The sequence below is a fragment of the Mus caroli genome, chromosome X (assembly GCF_900094665.2).
Source record: "Mus caroli chromosome X, CAROLI_EIJ_v1.1, whole genome shotgun sequence".
Lineage (NCBI taxonomy): Eukaryota > Metazoa > Chordata > Mammalia > Rodentia > Muridae > Mus > Mus caroli.
In genome coordinates, this window is record NC_034589.1 from 129,004,490 (window position 1) to 129,022,793 (window position 18,304).

At 42.1% G+C, this 18,304-nt stretch overlaps 1 protein-coding gene across 1 annotated transcript in view; it reads left to right on the forward strand.

The window, feature by feature from the left end:
* The window catches only part of Frmpd3 (FERM and PDZ domain containing 3), a 93,709-nt gene that overhangs the window by 20,646 nt on the left and 54,759 nt on the right, over positions 1–18,304 (forward strand). Inside the window, exons 3-4 of the mRNA XM_021154008.1 lie at positions 2,254–2,356; positions 5,314–5,359. Of these exons, the coding sequence (XP_021009667.1) occupies positions 2,254–2,356; positions 5,314–5,359 (149 nt within the window). The remainder of the gene's footprint in view (positions 1–2,253; positions 2,357–5,313; positions 5,360–18,304) is intronic.

Here is an 18,304-nt window from a genome sequence, read left to right on the forward strand (position 1 = left end):
AATATTTTTCTGTAAACTCTCTTCAACTGGAGGGCACAAGCCAACAAAATCCAATACAGGAGTTTGTGGATAACCTAAGGCTCCTGAATCAGTCAGGCAGTTTGGCAAGAGAGTTTTTGTCTTCTGATCAGAAATCAAATTTGTCTTGGAAAGAAGGCCCAGGTAAAACTCTACTAGCAATGGACCACCAGGAGCCCCTACTTTAACTTCAAAGTAATCAGAACTGGAAGACTGGAAAAAAGCCCTCCTAGATCCAATCTCTGAAGAAGGGAGAGAAATAAAGTAGACTTCACTTAAGAGCCTGTGATTTTCATTTGGTTGGTTTTGTATTTGTTTTGGAGACAGGGTCTAGCACAGCCCTGCATGGCTTGATATAAGCTACGTAGCTCAGGCTGCCTTTGGACTTTAATTGTCTTACCTCAGTCTCTCTCCAGTGTTAGGATTATAGGTGGATCTGCAGAGTAAGCCCATGATCTAGTGTGTGCTAACCAAGCACGCCACCCTAGCAAAACATAGTTGGTTTTGACAGAAGCAGATAGAAGGAATAAAGCAAATGGAAGATCCAGTCACCATCATTTATTCACTTCTCGCCAACAGTGATCATCTATTTTGTATCCTTTGTTTTGTCCTATTGGTGAGAAAAGCTTTTATGCAGCCCAAGGTGGCCTTTAACTTGACAACATGTGATTCAGAGTGGACTTGAACTCCTGATCTGCCTGCCTCCACTTCCCAAGTACTAGGATTCCAGCTGTGAGCTGCTTTACCTGGCTTAGTCGGCTATTTTAAGTACTATGCATTCATCATCTCATTTATCTTCCCACGATTCTTATGATGTATGGGTGCTGTCATTTCCTCAGTTAACAGATAAGCGACTAGGAGACATTCTAAGTCTCACTCAAGGTCACACAGTTAGTGAATTGCAACTGCAGGATTAGAGTCCAATTCAGTGGCTGCAAAGAGTGTGATTGCCAACCCCATGCCTACAACTCCTGAAGTCACTGAGCTGGCAGGAGGCATGCCCTACTAAATTCCCTCGCTGTTCCATTGGTGACTTCTTCTTGCTGTGCCAGCACATGAGTCCCTGGCTCCAGAACCACTAATATATGCTCAGGTGGCTCTTTTTATTTTTGTACTTGTATTTTGAACCCCATGAATGCTGGGATAAAACAAATCCTTCATTCTCAACTGTCTTCACACAGGGTCTTGTCACAGGGTCTTGCTGATTTTCCCGGACTGGCCTTGAATTTACTTAGTAGCCCTGGCACTCTTGAACTTCAGATCTTCCTGTCTCAGCCTCCCTAGCAGTTGGGATTATAGGCCTGTGCCATAACACCTGGTCTATTTGCTATGTATATGTTTGGGTTTTTTTTTTTTTGAGGGAAAATAAGCAGCGCCATTTCTTTGTACAGAGAAAACTTGGAATGTGGCCTATTAAAACGGCCATAAATAACAATCAAGATCATGCTGAATCTGACTCCTTATTCTCTCCTAGTCTCTGAGAAGATTTTCTCAAGAAAGAAGGAGAGAGAGAGAGAGAGAGAGAGAGAGAGAGAGAGAGAACGAAAGAACATTTTCCTAGATAGCAGAGGCAGCACAGCCCGTGATACCTCCTCGTCCCACCCTTTACAGTAACCAAGGCATATAGCTTCCCCACAAATCTGTTCTTAACCTCACCATTGGAGATGGGAAAGGGAAATGTAAAAAGCAGCAGCAGATTTCCTGCTGCCTCTAGGGACACATTTGTAAGGGACACATTCCCTCAGTGTTGGAAAAAATTAAACCCTATGTCTCAAGATCCATTCCCCCTCTCCAAGCATATGAGTAAATATGAATGATATTCAAGTGAGACTACTCTTCCTTCTGATCTTGTCATTGTCCCCACCTCCAGCAGTCTGGAAACCATTCATTGAACCTATGTAAACCTCTCAAATGAGACACAAGTCTCTGTTCCTCTTTAGAGCCAGTCAGGCACTTGCCAACCTTGTCTGAGCTTGGGGGACTTGTGTCCTATCCCATGCTCTACTAAAGGAGCTACCCTCCATTCTCTCTCTTCATCTCTCTGTCCTCTATGGACAGAAGCCAGAACTAGAACACCTTTGCCACCATACCTCAGGATCCATCATCTGCAGGCCTCCACTGGAGTTCTCTCTCTCTTTATTGGCTTGACTCCCTCAGGCACCATGGCTTTTGCCCAGAAGTGCACTTTCCTGGCAGTAGCTCTGAGCCCTCATGCCTCTCTCCTCTCCTCTGCAGGAGGCCCCTCTGAGGACAAGCTCCTGGCTGGTGACCAGATTGTGGCTATTAATGAGGAGGACGTGAGTGAAGCCCCCAGGGAGAGGTTCATAGAACTCATCAGGTAACAGGGTCCTCTGGGGCCTTGACAGGAACTGAGCAGTGTCCCCACCCCAGCCCCACCAGGAGCAAAGGTCTACCATTATTCTTTAAGGCCCTAGGAAAAAACCCTCTGAGGAAGAACAGCTCTAGCCAGAGCTCCTGGCCAACTACAACTGTGGGTATCAGCCAGTAAGGGTCACCACAGGCCTCATATACCCTGCCAGTGACATGAATAGACAAAAAGATGTGCCTTGCTGTTCTGTCCTCCCCAACATGTCTCTGCACCCAAGCTCTTTTGTTTTGGAGTTTTGAAATTTTACAGTTACTATACAGTGGGACGTGCCAAGTGATTGATGAGAATCCAGTATGCACACGTACACACACCACACATGAGAGAGAGAGAGAGAGAGAGAGAGAGAGAGAGAGAGAGAGAGATTGGTTGGTTGGTTGATTGATTGATTGATTGATTCTGTCCTCAGTATTCATGCCACCTTAATGTCTTCCACAGATGGGAGCCAGTGAAAAGTCTCAGTCATTCATGAATTCAGAGTATTCACTCTACTTTGTCCATCCCATACATTCACACATGTGCATACAGATACACACACACACACACACACACACAACTTGTTCCATACCATATGCTCACATGCTCACACTTTTGCATAGTTTTCTTCATAAGAAACAGGATAGAAGTGAGGACTAAATTCAGTGAACTAACCTCAGTTTGTAGAACTTAGGTCTCTCTCTCTCTCTCTCTCTCTCTCTCTCTCTCTCTCTCCTCTATCCTGTATGTAATCTTCCTTCATCTTTGCATCTGTCTTCTCCTGTACTTGGTTCAGAGTGTTTTACTTCTCTTCTATCTTTTTGGAACTCCTCACAGCCCGCCTCTTCCCAGAGACACTCCCTGGCTTTCAGAGGCTGACTTTGCACTCTGTGTACAGTACAACAGGCTCCTATCTGTTTGATGGGTATTGGAATGCTCTGTCCTGAGTAGATCTTCTTTACCATACACACCCTGTAGCTGGTTCCTAATGACCTTTGTTTGTCTCTTCAACTCTCTTTTATATTGCCCTATTCCTCACACTATCCCCTTCACCCTCCACTACCACACCAGTATAGAGAGAACCCCCTTTTATCCCATTGTTACCTGCTGGAGTTCTTTCAGCTAGGCCCATCAGAAGTCCTTCTTTGCCTCTAGTGGATATCTTCAAACCCTAGAGCAAAGTAGTCCAATTTTGTGAGGGATTCTAGAGCTCCTTCTGTATAAAAACAAACTACTCTTTTGATAACTCATGTGCTAATGGCTCATCCATCCATCCATCCATTCATTCACTCAATGAATATGCATTATTGTCTACTATGTAGCAGATACTACTTTAGGCACTGAAGACACAGCAGTGAATAAGAGACAAAACCTCTTGACTTATTAGCATTTGCAATCTAGTGAAAAGAAACTCCACAGTGAACAGGGTAAGTAATTGTATGTGCAATATATAAGAAGTAAATAAAGATTTTGAAGGTCAGATTTCTGGGCACAACAGTGAAGAAATATAACCTTAAATGGTGTCTACTACTGGCTTCATTGAGAAGGTGACACGTGAAGAAAGACGTGGAGGTGGCAAAGCCATTGGCTAAAGAAGAGTTAGTGTAAAGGTCTTTAAGACAATACTGTGTCTTCCCTGAAGGAGGAACAGGGGAGATGCCCCAGGAGTCTGGTAAGATAAGGAATGGAACACTGTGGAAGAAAAGTCCAGATTATAGAAAGCCCTATAAATCACTGTAAAAACACGCTTTCTTCATAACGGAATGGGGACACCTGGCAAGAACTGGAGCAGGTGACCAAATGTGCCTTCCCTACTCAAGATGAACTGCTTCATGGAGATTCTCCCTATAATCCAGCTCTTTGCTCTGGTAACTTTCTAGATCTCGGATTGATTGATTGATTGATTGATTGATTGATTAATGGACTTTGCCTCAACAAATGTGGGGAAATGTTCACTGGAAGTCCTTAGGCAGGAGTCTCAGACAAAACATGAATGACCAAAAATCAAGGTAGATTCATACTGTTGCTGGTGGTGTTGTTTGAGATAGGGTCTTACTGTGTAGTCCATGCTGGCCTCAAACTCATGATCTTCCTGCCTCTGCCACCTAAGTACTGGAATTATAGGTGTATGGTGTCAGACCCGGCATGACTCTCCTTGAATGCCTTTGAATAAACATTTGAAAAAGGCCAACAAGGAGATATAAAACTCCTTCAGGGAAAAACTATTCCCATTTTGCTCAGTTATTTTAAAAGATTATGTATTCCTGGGAAAGAATTTTCATACCCCACAGCCTCTTTGATCGTTGGCATAATTCTTGTTGGAAGAGTTTTGGATTCTTCATCCTTTTGAATATTTGCTATCTGGAGAGTCTGGGCTTCCATCTGTTGCTCCCTGGCTCTCATTTCTTTGTCCCCTAATTAAAACAAATCTTCTGAGTATGAGTCACAATGACCAAATGACCTCCTTTGGGTTTTTTCTTTGAGTTTCTCTTCTTGCTTAAATACCAAATTGCCAATAATCACCGTGCATGGTTCCCAGGACTCTCTGGCTGGGTGCCCTTTGAGTTCTATAATTCAGGCCTGTCGTTTTTCCTTGAGAATTTTCTAGTCTACAGATAAAATTGTACCTAAGGTTTAGTTATTTCTACAGAGCATGTGAGAAGGAATATGAAAAGAAAACCTGAGAAATGACAAGCCCAGAGGTAATGCTAATGCCATAGCCGAGCACCCGTATGAACCAATACGGATGATTTTTTTGTGTCAGCTTCCACAAATGATGAGAAGCGAGGCATCCATGCAGATCCTCAGATTATCCTCTGTCCTAATCCATATACCTGAATGCAACCCAAGGGAACATTCTGGTGTTGCTTCTTGTACTAGATGAATACCTAGTGCATGATCCACTGCTCTCCTGTTCCCTCTTTTCTCCATAGGAGTGCTAAGGAATCCATCGTTCTTACAGTTCTGCACACTCATCAGGTGAGTGAGCCTCTGTGCCATCTGCCCTTCATCCTGCCTTCTGCCTAAGAAGAGATGACTCCATCATGGAAAACAGTACCCTAGGATGGAAGGGGGATCAGAGACCTAGGAAGGAAGGGGGAATCAGAAAGTATGCCAGACATGAGAGGCACAGATTTAGGAGTGAACTTAAACATGCTATCTACTCCAATATATTCAGGGCTGAAGATTTTGAAGAGCCCTGTAGAGCTCTGTAAGATGTCCTCTGCTTTACCAAGTTAAATTGCTCACTGCCCTCGTTTAGAATCTGTTTTCCACCACTTTCCTCTGACTTCCAAATGCTGGGATTAACGGTGTGAACCAGGCCACCTGGGAGAACTTCCATTTTTTTATGAAACGCTTGTGTGGTGCTGGGTGTCTAACCCAGGACACTGAGCCTGCTAGACAAGGACTCCATCATTATTACCTCCAGGAACTCCAGCCATTTATGAAATGCTTCAAATGTAGCACCAGGTCTCACACATCACAGGCCAGTCACTTAGTGTTCATGAGGATGAATAACAGTAGCACCCACGAAGATTTTATGGGCGATGGACACATTCAAGTGGAGCATAGCAAGACCAGCCAGTGTACTTAGCCAGTTTTAGGCCAGCCAAAGTTCTATAGTGAGACAGAGTTGAACCAGAGTTTCCTTTTTCTCCTGGTACATTCAGTAGCTGGCCGTGTGACCTTGGGTGAGTCCCCTTTTCTAATCTGTAAATTGAGGTTTGGAGTTGTCGAATCTTTCTTAAGCATACATTATCATAATAATTAACACTACTGCTATCAGAAGGCAAAAGCTCCAATTTCCCTCTCCCAGATATTGGATTACATCAGTGTCCATTACTAGCGTGTAGCATTACAGCAACCTTGACTTAAATCACAAACCAGATGCAAAACTTCTAACCCCCACTCTTCCTCCAGCCTGTATGCCCTTTCCTAGTGTCACAAAACTTTCTTGTACTCCAGCACTGATGGTGCACCCCAATGAAGGAGAGAGAACCAAAGCTGGACCTTGTGAGAGAAGGGCAGGATTTGCCAGGCACCAGATACAGATGGAGGGAAAGAGTTTTCAATGAGAGACATGTTTATCTGTAAAGCCAGAAATGCAGCACTGGGGCAAGCCTGGGCTCACAGGTCAAGAAGCATGGTCCAAATTGAACCTGGAACTTGCTACCTTGCTCAGAGGTGTGCAGCTCTTTTCAAGCTTACACACACATGTGAACACACACAGACACACTTGCATATGCACACGTGCTCAGCACATACACATGGCATTCTCATACTACAACAATGTGCACAATATCCTAGGCAAACAGGCTCTACTTACTTGCATCTCTACCTCTAAGAAAACAAGCCCTGGCCCTCTGTAGTATTAAGAATAGTCCTCTCCCCCACTTTACCACACACTGTGCAGTTGCCTAGTGAGCAGTGGGCAGTCAATCCCTGCCAATCCTGTCTTGAAATTAACAACTAGTTCTACCCTCAAAGCAGGCATTTTGCAAGGTTAGACTTTACTATGGTGAGCCAGGCATAGTAGGCCACACCTGTAATTCCAACACTCAGAAGGCAGAGGCAAGACGATCAGATGAAGGGCAGTCCCTGCTACATAGTGTATTCAAGGCCAGCCTGGGTTACACAAGACCTTGGGTCCACTTGCTCTGTCCATGATTAGAGATGCAGGGTTGCTCTGTTAATGTCACCTTTTTGAAGATGCTTTTCTTGACTACCTCCAACCCTTTTTGGTATTTTGAGACTGGGTTTCTCTATGTAGTCCTGGCTGTCCTGGAACTCACTCTGTGTGACACTGAGTGTGACATTCTGTTGTCAAACTCAGAGATCCCCCCTGCATCTGCCTCCCAAGTGCTGGGATTAAAAGTGTGCACCACCGTGCCTGGCTTGACTCCCATTTCTAAATCAGTATCTATCCATCATTATCTCTGGCTGCTGGTTAATGTTTCCTCCAAGCTGTTTTGCTCAAACAACTGTATTTTTTAAGGCTTTGCTTTTGAACTAATTGTAGCCACAAAAAGTTGCAAAATTAGTATAGAGAAATCATGGGTATTCTATAGCCTGTTGTTAGTAATGGTTACATCTTCTGTAAGTATAGAACATAATATCAAAATTAGGAAATCTGAGCAATGGCTCGTGCCTGCAGCCTCAGCACTTCAAAAGTCAAGTCAAGAAATCTTGAGTAACAGGTAGGCAACATGATGTATTAGTCAGGGTTCTCTAGAGGAACAGACTTATAGAATGAATACATATGCATAGATAACATATGTGCATATACATATTCAGTTCAACCCTTGAGGCTGGATGTCTCGGCAGGTCATCAGTATACACTGGAATCTCAAAGAAGTAGACTTTACTGCCAGTGAAGGGATGGACTTGCCAGTGAGAACAAGCAGGGAAAGAGAGCACACTTCCTCTTCCATGTCCTTTGTATAGGCTGCCAGCAGAAGAGGTAGCTTCCCACCTCAAAAGACTTCATTAAGAAAAGAAACCTCACAGGTGTGTAATCAGCCACCTGTGTTTTAGTTCATTCTAGATGAAGTCAAGTTATCAGCCAATGGTAGTCATCACACATAGCAAGACCGTGTGTCAAAAAGAATAAACACATAACTTTTTTTTTTCAGGAAATCAAAATTGATCTTATATGGATACACAATTTCATGTGAATTTATCAGCAGTACACTTACAAATCAAAACATTGGAACAGTCTACCACCAAAAAAGAGAGAGAGAGAGAGATTCCTTATGATGCCCTTAAACAGATACAACCACCTTTCCCACTCCATCCGAAATCCCTATTAATCACTAATATGTTCTCTGTCTTATTTCAACCAAACTACGAAATGGAACAATATGGCATAAAATGCCATGGAACCTTTGGGAGTTAGTTTTGTTTCACTCGGCATATTGCCCTTGAGATGTATTCAGATTGTGTGTAGCAATGTTTTGTTGCCTTTATTGTAGACTAGTATCCCATGGTGTGAATGCACCAGTTTAGTTAATCAGCCACCATTGAAGGGCATCTGGGTTGCGTCTAATTTGAGGCTATTATGAATAAAGCTGCTATAAACATTTGTGTTTCTTGTGAGCATAAGTCCTAATTCCTCTGGGAGAAATGCTCAAGAGCGTGATTGCTGGGTCATATAGTAAGTGTGTGTTTTGTTTAAATAACTGCCAGATTGTTTTTCCAGAATGGCTTTATCATCTCAAATTCCCTTGAAACATTATGTTAATATGTTTGTTATCTATGTCCCTCATTAGAATATCACCTCAAAAAGCGTGGCAACTGTTTTTTTTTTTTTAACCACTGTATCCAGAGTAGCTGGAACAACACCCAATACAGAAAAGTTATTAAAAGAAAAATACTGGTTGAATGAGGGAAGCCCAGGTTCCAGCTATCTAGACAGCCTAAACTCAAAAGTACCAGACTGATTTGCAGAACAAAGAAACTAACGTTTTCACCATATCCATCCTAACCTTCCTCCCTCCCATTCCTCCCACGTCTGATAACACAACTTCTCCACTTTGTGGCCCTTTTGTGATGGCCATGCTGCGTTCTCCTCCTTGTGTATTTCTTAGTTCTTATTGCCCTCTGACTATTCTTTATGTTACTTGACATGTCTTCTAATAATGTCCATTTCCTCTAAAACCTAGCTGATTATGCCTATCTTTCAAACAGAATTACCTGCCCTGATGAGAGCTTCTAACTCGTTTACTGATTCGTGAAGCATTTATCAAATTCCTGCTCTTCTGGCCCCTTGTATAGGATAGGAATATCGCAGTTCATAAAACAGGCACAGCACCACAGCTCCTGCCCTCAGGTAGCTCACATCCTAGTTCTTGGCTTTGTTCTCTCCAGATCCTTGGAACACAGAAGTAGGTGGGCACATACACAGGAGGTATAGTAATGAAAACCTTTAGGAACCAACAAATCTTGGAAGCCTCCTAGTTGGGCTAGTTGTTAACTCTTTATCTGGTTTACATTTGTAAAATGTTCTCAAAGGAGACATCAAGCGGCACCTAGGAAACTTAGTGAAGCTATTACTTTCTAATCTGTGTAAAAGAATACCTAAATATCTGACATCAGTATGGCCAAATTAGTACATCCCAACTGAATGGCAGCCTTGCATACATATGTGTACATTTCATCCTTCCTAAAGATTTCGTGTACATAAAATTGTCCAGTCCTTGGATTTTGTTTGTAACCTCCCAAATATCCATGGTGCTTTCCTGGTTACTTGTGACCACGCACAGGACATGAAAAGTTTGAATTGGCTGACACATGGTTCCCAAGTGAGGTAAAGCAAGGTAATGAACATTCTTCCTTATGTCAGCTCTCATGCAGAGGTACTCAGCAGAACTGGGCATGTTGGTCCACGCAGCTCAAGTCCTGAAAAGCTGGGGCAGAATGATCACTGTGAGTCTGAGGTCAGCCCTCACTACAAAGTTCTAGGTCCATAGGAGCTACAAAGTGAGACTCTGGGGTCGGAAGAAAGAGAGGTTGAAAGAGAGTGAGAGTGAAAGAGTTTCTGAAAGGCTGAAGACACAGTGCAGAGTGGGAAATGCTTCTGCTATGGGGCCACTTATTGCAGTTTGAATCCTAAAAGTCTGGAACCTGGAAGTGAGGTGGCCTTGAGTAAGATATTTAACAGTCATGATTCTCAGTTTCTCCTTCTGAAATAGAGAAAATAGACTCTACCAAGATGAGTTACTTTAAGAATTTAAGATTATAATCTCGGGAGCCGGGCGTGGTGGCACACACCTTTAATCCCAGCACTCAGGAGGCAGAGGCAGGCTGATTTCTGAGTTCGAGGCCAGCCTGGTCTACCAAGTGAGTTCCAAGACCGCCAGGGCTATACAGAGAAACCCTGTCTCGAAAACAAAACAAAACAAACAAACAAACAAAATTATAATCTCTGCGAAACATTGGAGCAACTGTTTGGCATGCACTAATTCAGGGTTTACAGCTGTATAGAACTGTATATGTCTAACAATATTTAACTAAGAGAATTTTCTCTCTCAAACTATTGAGAAAACTTCTTGGAGACCCCAATACATGTTCAATATTTTGTCCCCATATCAAGCAAGCATTAGAAGATTACTGCTTTTAAATAGAATCTTGCCATGTTAAAGTTTGATTACCGAATCTTCCAGGAGACAGATCCCCGACAGGTCTAGGATATGGCAGACAATTCAATATTTGTACTAATCCCATAGGTGATTCTGATGATCAATGGGACTTAGGAAACACTGGACCAGATAATCTCTAAGGATCCTCTCTGCTCCAGATGATAACGGTCTAATGCTTGCTTCTTCATTTGGTACCTGGTAATGGTTCCTGGCCCTCACTATTCATTAGAACTACAAAAGAAGCTCTTAAACCATTTACATTCAAGTTTTAGCCCTGACTAATTGAATTACAAGCTCTGGGGATGGAGCCTTGATATTGGACTTTTGAAAGGGCTCCCCAAATGATTCTAGTTTCTTTTTTGACCTTTTCCTCTTAACAGAATAACAGAATGAGTTGTACAGCAGGCCATTGTGAGAAGTAGTTTCAGCCATCCCGACACCCCCTCCTAGCCTGCATGTATAGCCATGTATGAAGGCTTTCTTTAACCTTTTGATAACCAACTATCTATCTCCACATGACTGTTTATTAATCGTGTAGTATCTGTCAAATTTATCACATGGTGGGTCTTCAACAAATGTTAAGTTTTAAATAAAGTACTTTATATAAAGTGCCACAAGGAAAGATAGTTCCCTCCAAGGTAAGGCTAAATGGGAGCAACCCAAAGAGTGACAATCACTTCTGCTTGGAGTCATCTTTACCCAAAAAGCTCAGAAGAATGAAAATTACTATAGAAATGGTTTTCCACAGAGCTACTTAGCAATTCCAGTCCCCCATTTTTAAGGTATGGAGCTTATGAAGATGGTGAGCACCCAAATCATACTTTTTAGTTTCATGAACTAATTCATTATTAATTATAAGCAATCAAGCTAGTATCTTTCTGCCGAGTCTACCTGCACTTGGTGCTAAGAAGAGATATGGTGATATTAAATACTACCTCTTATAACCTGATTGAACAGATAAACCATGGCAGTGTGGATTAACCAAAACACTGAAGGAAATGTAGAAAAGTAAACAGATGAACCGAGAAAGAATCCAGAACAAAGAACTGGAATGATTTTTATCGCTTTTGTTTTGTTTTGTCTTATCTTGTTTTCCGCTTTTGTTTGGTTGCTGAGATTAGGCTCTCACTATATAGCACAGGCTAGCCTCAAACTTAACTACCCTCCTTCCTGCTTTAGCCTCTTAAGTGCAAGGGTTACAGGTATGTGTTACCACACTCTGCTGGAACTAGGTTTTAATGAAGGGATAGCATTTAGCTGGTCAAAAGGAATATTGGGATGCCCTAAAGGTAGGGTAAGAATGGTGTGAAGTGAGCCTAGAAGTAGAGCTAAGCCCACTCTGTGCAGGACGCTGAGCAGAATTCCCAACTACCACCAGTGGTGATATTGGAGGTAGGTGAGGAATGAGGCTAGATAAAACGCAGCTTGGGGGAAGCTTGCAGATCAGGAGAGGGTATATTCATCACTAAGTTATCCTGGGTCCTGAAAGGCAGGCATCCTGGTTCCCATCTGGTGTAAGCTGGATGGCCTGCCTTTATCCTAGGAGCACACAGTGGTTGCTATGGGAATTGATTGTAAGCAGGCTCAGGTGTCAAAGACAATGAGGCAACAAAAAGGCCAATCAGGAAGCCAGTAAAGCTTCAGCAAAGAACCTGAAGCAAGTATCAAAAAGTAGCCTTTAACTCACTATTCCCAGCTCCCATCACCCTCTGAGCCTATGGGAGCCACTGGTTTCTTCTCTACTCCCATGACAGCAACCTTTTTTTGTTTTGTTTTGTTTTTTCCATTCTATAGTTATACAGAAGTAATGAGTTCTGGCATTCAATTGCACAGAGTAACTATGGTTAATAATAATGTATATTGCAACACAGTACAATATGTGATAGGTTTACCACAAAGAAATGACAATAGTTTGAGGTGCTAGCTGCTATGGTCTGATCACTATACAATATATACATGCATCAAATATCACGTGTCTGCTTTTAGCAAAACATCCTTTCACCTGTGTGCCCCAGCAAACCACCATTTCACATAAATGACTTTTCAAAAGAAACTAGAATTTGCCTCTTTAGGTGTCTATGGTGTGAACGAGTTTGGAATGGATTTCTGTGTGTATCAAGGAAATTTGTTATGGTATATTATGATTTAACTCAGTCCTTTTGATATCATCAAATATTACTATTTCCACAAATGTGTATGACTACTATGCATCAAATAAAATAAAATTTTACAAGACTGGGGCCCTATCTTGCCATGAAATATTAATATTTGGCCCTGTATACTCGACTTTGACCAAAATATGAGTGATCACAGCCCTAAAATCTGTGCTAATAGAGCCACCAAATTAAAAACTGCTCAGAGAATCAGCAGCTGCTGAATTCAGCCCTGAGGGAAAGGCAAGTTCTCTCCTCAATTCCTTATTTCACCTAGCTTCTGCCTTCATATTTGCTTAAAGGGGCTTGCAGTGGCCCCAGAGGTACTTAGCAATTCTAGTCCCGTGTTTCAAGCCAAAATTCATCTTAGCCAGAAAGGGTGCTTGTTGCAAAATTACACTCCCAGATGCTAGGAGGAGAAATAGGGTCAGTGAAGAGCTCAGCTGTCTCAGCTTTAAGGTACTCAATTAATCTATGTTTAATGGGTTAGGATATCTTGACCAGTATAGATTCTTGGGCCCCACTCTTTTATGGATTCTGATTTATAATTGGTGTGGGCATAGGCCTAGGCTTTTGTATTTCAATAACCATTCTCCAGTGGTTCTTATTTAGGGGTAAATTTTTAGAAGTAGTGAGTTAGTACATGCTAATGTTACTAAAAAGCATGAACATGTTTGTAAAGGACTGTATAGTAAATATTTTAGTATTTGTAAAATAAACACAGTAACCCCCAAGCAGCCCCAGGAAGGACATAAATAAAGACCATGACTTTGTACATCAAAATTTATTTACAAAAAAACATGTAGTAGACAAGATTTGGCCCAGGCAGGCCTGTTAATTCACTGGGCTCTAAAGCATTGGTTTGCATGTTTCAGTGTTTTAAGTCAAAGGGATCACCCTACTATTATAGACTTCAAGCCCCACAGCTAAGCTTTAAAAATGACATGAGACAGGGAGACCCTTTTCTTTTTTCTATATTGAAGATTCACAGATTTTTATTAATTGAATATAACAGCATAACAATTTATATTGCATTTCCATTGCATTAGTTATCATAAGTGAGTTAAAAAGTATTTCAAGAATGCAGAAAGGTGTGCAGAAGTTGTAATCAGTTACTATGAGATTTCACTTAAGGGAATTCAGCATCTGAGATTTTGGTGTTTGTAGACATACATTTTTGTAGCCAATTTTAATAAACATTCAACCTCTCTCCTAGCCCACCAAACCCGGCAGAGGTAGTGGAAGAGGAAAGTTATTAGGGTATGGAGGAAGTGGACCTATTTATCAATTGTCCTTTGGGGGTGAGCTCAATCTTCTTGGGCAGCAGTTCAGTCCCCTAGCAAACACCAAAGATGAATTAGAAGCTGCAGACCAGTCCTCTAGGCAGGCAGACACATGCCTGAACCAGCAGCTATAGTTCAATCCTGAAGAAGCCACAAGGCTGGCCAATTGGCCCAAGGTCACTGAAGCAGCAAGAAGTTGCAGGAACCTCGGGAACTGTTCTTTGGTGAGCTCCTTTCAATGGAGTTACCACAAGCAGAGCCAATACATTTCTATAGTTAGCAAAGAATAGCAAGGTTGAACAAATCAAACCAGTGTGTCTGCTCCCACTGTCTGTGGGGTCAGATTTGTACTCTTTCATCACTAATCCTTTCACGTGTCTGCTATAGCAAAACATCCCCTCACCTGTGTCTGCTTCAGGAAAACAGTCTTTCACGTGCTTGCTTTAGCAAGACAGCCTTTCACCTGTTTGCCCCAGCAAAACCATCATTTAACATAAATGACTTTCCAAAGAAACTAGAAGTTTCCACTCCAGGTGTCTATGGTGTGATCAAGTTTGGAATGGATTTCTGTGTGTATCAAGGAAATTTGTTATGGTATATTATGATTTAACTCAGTCCTTTTGACAATCATCAAATATTACTATTTCCACAGACTGCCAATGTAAATTCAAATTCCCTTTCTATTTCTTTTCTTTATTAATTATTTTATTTATTTTCATTTCAAATATTGTCCGCCTTCCAGGTCTCCCCTCTACAAACACCCCATCCCATATCTCCTTCCCTTTGCCTCTAAGAGGGTGCTCTGCTCCTCCACCCACCCACCTACTCTGGGCTCACCCCTCCAGCATCCCCTTACAATGAGGCATTGAGCCTTCACAGTACCAAGGGCCTCTCCTCCCATTGATGTCCGACAAGACATCAATCTGCTACATATGCAGCTGGAGCCATGGGTCCTTCCATGTGTACTCTTTGATTGGTGGTTTAGTTCCTGGGAGCTCTGGGGGATCTGGTTGGTTGATATTGTTTCTCTTCCTATGGGGGTGCTATCCCCTTCAGCTCCTTCAGCCATTCCCCTACTCTTCCATTGGAGTCAGGGAGACCTTATAGAGCCACTTTGTGTCAGTCTAGAAATCAGACCTCACCTGTATCTAAGCATCAGGCTAGACATGACTCTGTGACATCTAGCAGAGAGCAGCTGGCAATGAGTGAGTCACCATCAGCAGCAGAGACTGAAGACTGAGAATAGGACGGAGGCTTCGAGACTGAGAAGACAAAGGTCGATGAGGAATGAGGCATAAACAAGCTGAAAATAGCTCTGAAACAGACACAGCAAAATGATGGTAATCCCTGAAAGCCCTGGCCATTCTACTTCCTTTGTGGGTTTGTGGCTGCAAATACCTGAATATTTTCCTTGTGGTGATATAAATGTTTCGAGGACTGGATGCGATTTAGATTCTCGTAGGAACAGCAAAACTGTTGGCATCTCCACAGTGTATATATACACATAAAGCAATATGTCCCTTCTTCAAATCTGTCACCTAGGACTAAGGTAGAACCAGAACCTGTGAATGAAAGGTCAGGAGTAGACTTCCAACTTCAGCCTGCTGTAGGGAGGATGGTCAGTAAATCAGAACTCAGGACATTGGAGTGCTGGTTCTTTGGATACACTAAGGCATCCCTATCCTCCTTTTCTGGGCCACTGTTTTGAATGTAAAACCGAATGGTGGACAGCATGGTCCACTCTAATCCTCCTCACTGTACCATGGAGAAAACTGACAGCATGTGATTGCAGAGAAGGCAGGTGGGCGGAAGACTATCAGGTTGAACAGAGAGTCCACCAGCTTTATGTTTATGGCGCATTAGTGAAAAATGCCTGACTGGAAACTGAGTCAAGCAGAATTGCCCAAACAGAGAGAGAACTAGCTCTACCTAGTCCATTCCGCTTGCCTGAATCTCCCACCCAGGATTTGCACATCCAGCTGTGCAACATACAAAGGCATTGACCTCCTGAACAATCACCACAATCACTACCATAATTGCTTTTGGCAAAGATCTGAAAGCTCTGGATTTTATATAGTCTGCTGCCAACACATTGGCCCCCACCCCTGTGCCTCACAATGAGAAGTCTATGATTCATTTAGCTTGATGGTTTTCAGTCTTGGCTATAGTTTAAGACCATCATAAGGTTTTTTAAAAAATACTGGACATGAGACCCTCTTTCAAAACACAACCACACACACTGATGCTCTACCCTGACTTATGTAATTGGCCTGGGGCCTGGTCCTGGGAGGCTTTTAAAAGCTCTTGAAAGCATTTCCTCTGTGCAGCCAGAACCAAGACCCACTGCTGGAGTTCCTACTGGACTCAGGTAGAATAAGTGAATTTTCATAATCTGTACTCTGTAGGAGATGTGATTGCTGACCACATCAGACATAGCTAGGCCCAAGGCTGACATGATGAGGACAATTTGTTTCTGATGTGTCTTTATCTTAGGGCCCAGCCCTCCCGCAGCTGATCCAGTAAAAGACTCCTAGCCACAGTGTAAATGGCAAATAATGGTATAATGTACTGCTTTCCCAGCTAGTATGGACCTTTGGGGGCTTAATACAAAGGAATTCCTGACTGAAGAACTCATAGGCTTTATAGCAAGGCAAGGACCATAGAAGAGGTCATTTAAAATGGCCCCAAGCCTAATATATCCCTCAGAGCTCATTTTCAGTAACTAACAGCCCTGCTTTTCCTATGGACTTCTCTTTTTCTCACTTCCCATATCTAATCCATAAATTTATGATCTTGATTCAGTCTTCAAGATATGTCCAGAATGTACTCACTCTGATCATCTTCATTATCGTCATCCTAGCCCATGCCAGCATTATATTTTAAGTGTCTCACGGCAATCACAAATACTTCATTTAGACATGCCTAACTGGTCTGACCATTAACCTCCTACACTCCACTTTCCTCACAGCAGCCAGAGGCGTACACACACACATCAAACCCTGTCTGCTTAAAACTCATCAGTGGAGTGAATTCCAGAGTTCTCACTGGCACTACATGACTCAGCTCTCAGCTGCCTCTTAGAGCACACCCCCTCTGGTCCCCATTCCATCACTGTATTCCAGATACAGGGATCTCCTCAATTCTATGGGGCCTTTACCATTATTTTTTTCCAGAAGCTTCTCTTTCCAGATAGCCTCATAGCATCTCTGCTTTATTTACTTTTGGGTGTGTGATAGGTATTCCCTAACTATAACATTTAAACTACTTCCTTCTCCCCTAGAATGTGTGTGTGTGTGTGTACATAAATGGTTGTACCTATACATATGTCCCCAAAGGTATTGAAACCAGTGTCTTGAGGAGATACCCACACCCATGTCCCCTATAGAATTGTTGACAATACTCAAGATATGGAATCAATCTAAGTGTCTATAGACAGGGGAATATGCAAAGGAAATATGGTACCTAGATACAACAGAATATTATTGTGATTCTAAAAGGAAGAAACTGTCAGAAGGCCCAAGCTTGAGTCTCCAGCACTGCAAGGAGAATCAAAATCAAATTAGAATCAAAATCAAATTCTGTCATTTGTTACATGGATGAACCTGCAGGACATTGTGTTACATGAAGTAAGCAAGGCACAGAAAGGCAAAGACCTCATGATCTCATGGATAAAGGAAATCCAAAACCAGCAGACTTACAAAAGCAAAGTCAAAGTATGGTTACCAAAAGTTGGGGGCAAGAGGACTGAATGGGGAGATGCTGTTCAGAGAACAAAGTGATGTGTTTTTTTTTTAAGATTTATTTTATATACATGAGTACACTGTCACTATCTTCACACATGCCAGAAGAGGAGAGCAGATCCCATTACAGATGGTTGTGAGCCACCAGGTGGTTGCTGGGAATTGAATTCAGGACATCTGGAAGAGCCGTCAGTGCTCTTAACCACTGAGCCATCCCTCCAGCCTCAAAGTATTGTTTAAACAGGTGGAATACATTACTTTTTAGATCTGTTGCAAAGATGTTTTACTAGTTATTAATAATGCAATTGGAGTTTTCAAAACTGCTAAAATATAATCCCACTTGGCCCATCCTTGTTATTCTCTTGTGTAGCCCTTTACCCTGCTTCTGTTTTCTTACAGTAGTCCTCCCTTATCTGCAAGTATATTCCAAAACCTCATGCACAGTACTGAAACACACACACACACATATGTGTGTGTATGTGTGTATATTTTTCATGTGTGTATGAAAATATACATAGCAAAAAAAGAAAATATATATATTAATGTTTGATTTATAAATTAGGCATAGTAAGAGAGCAACAACAATAACGTTATGAAATAAACCAATTAA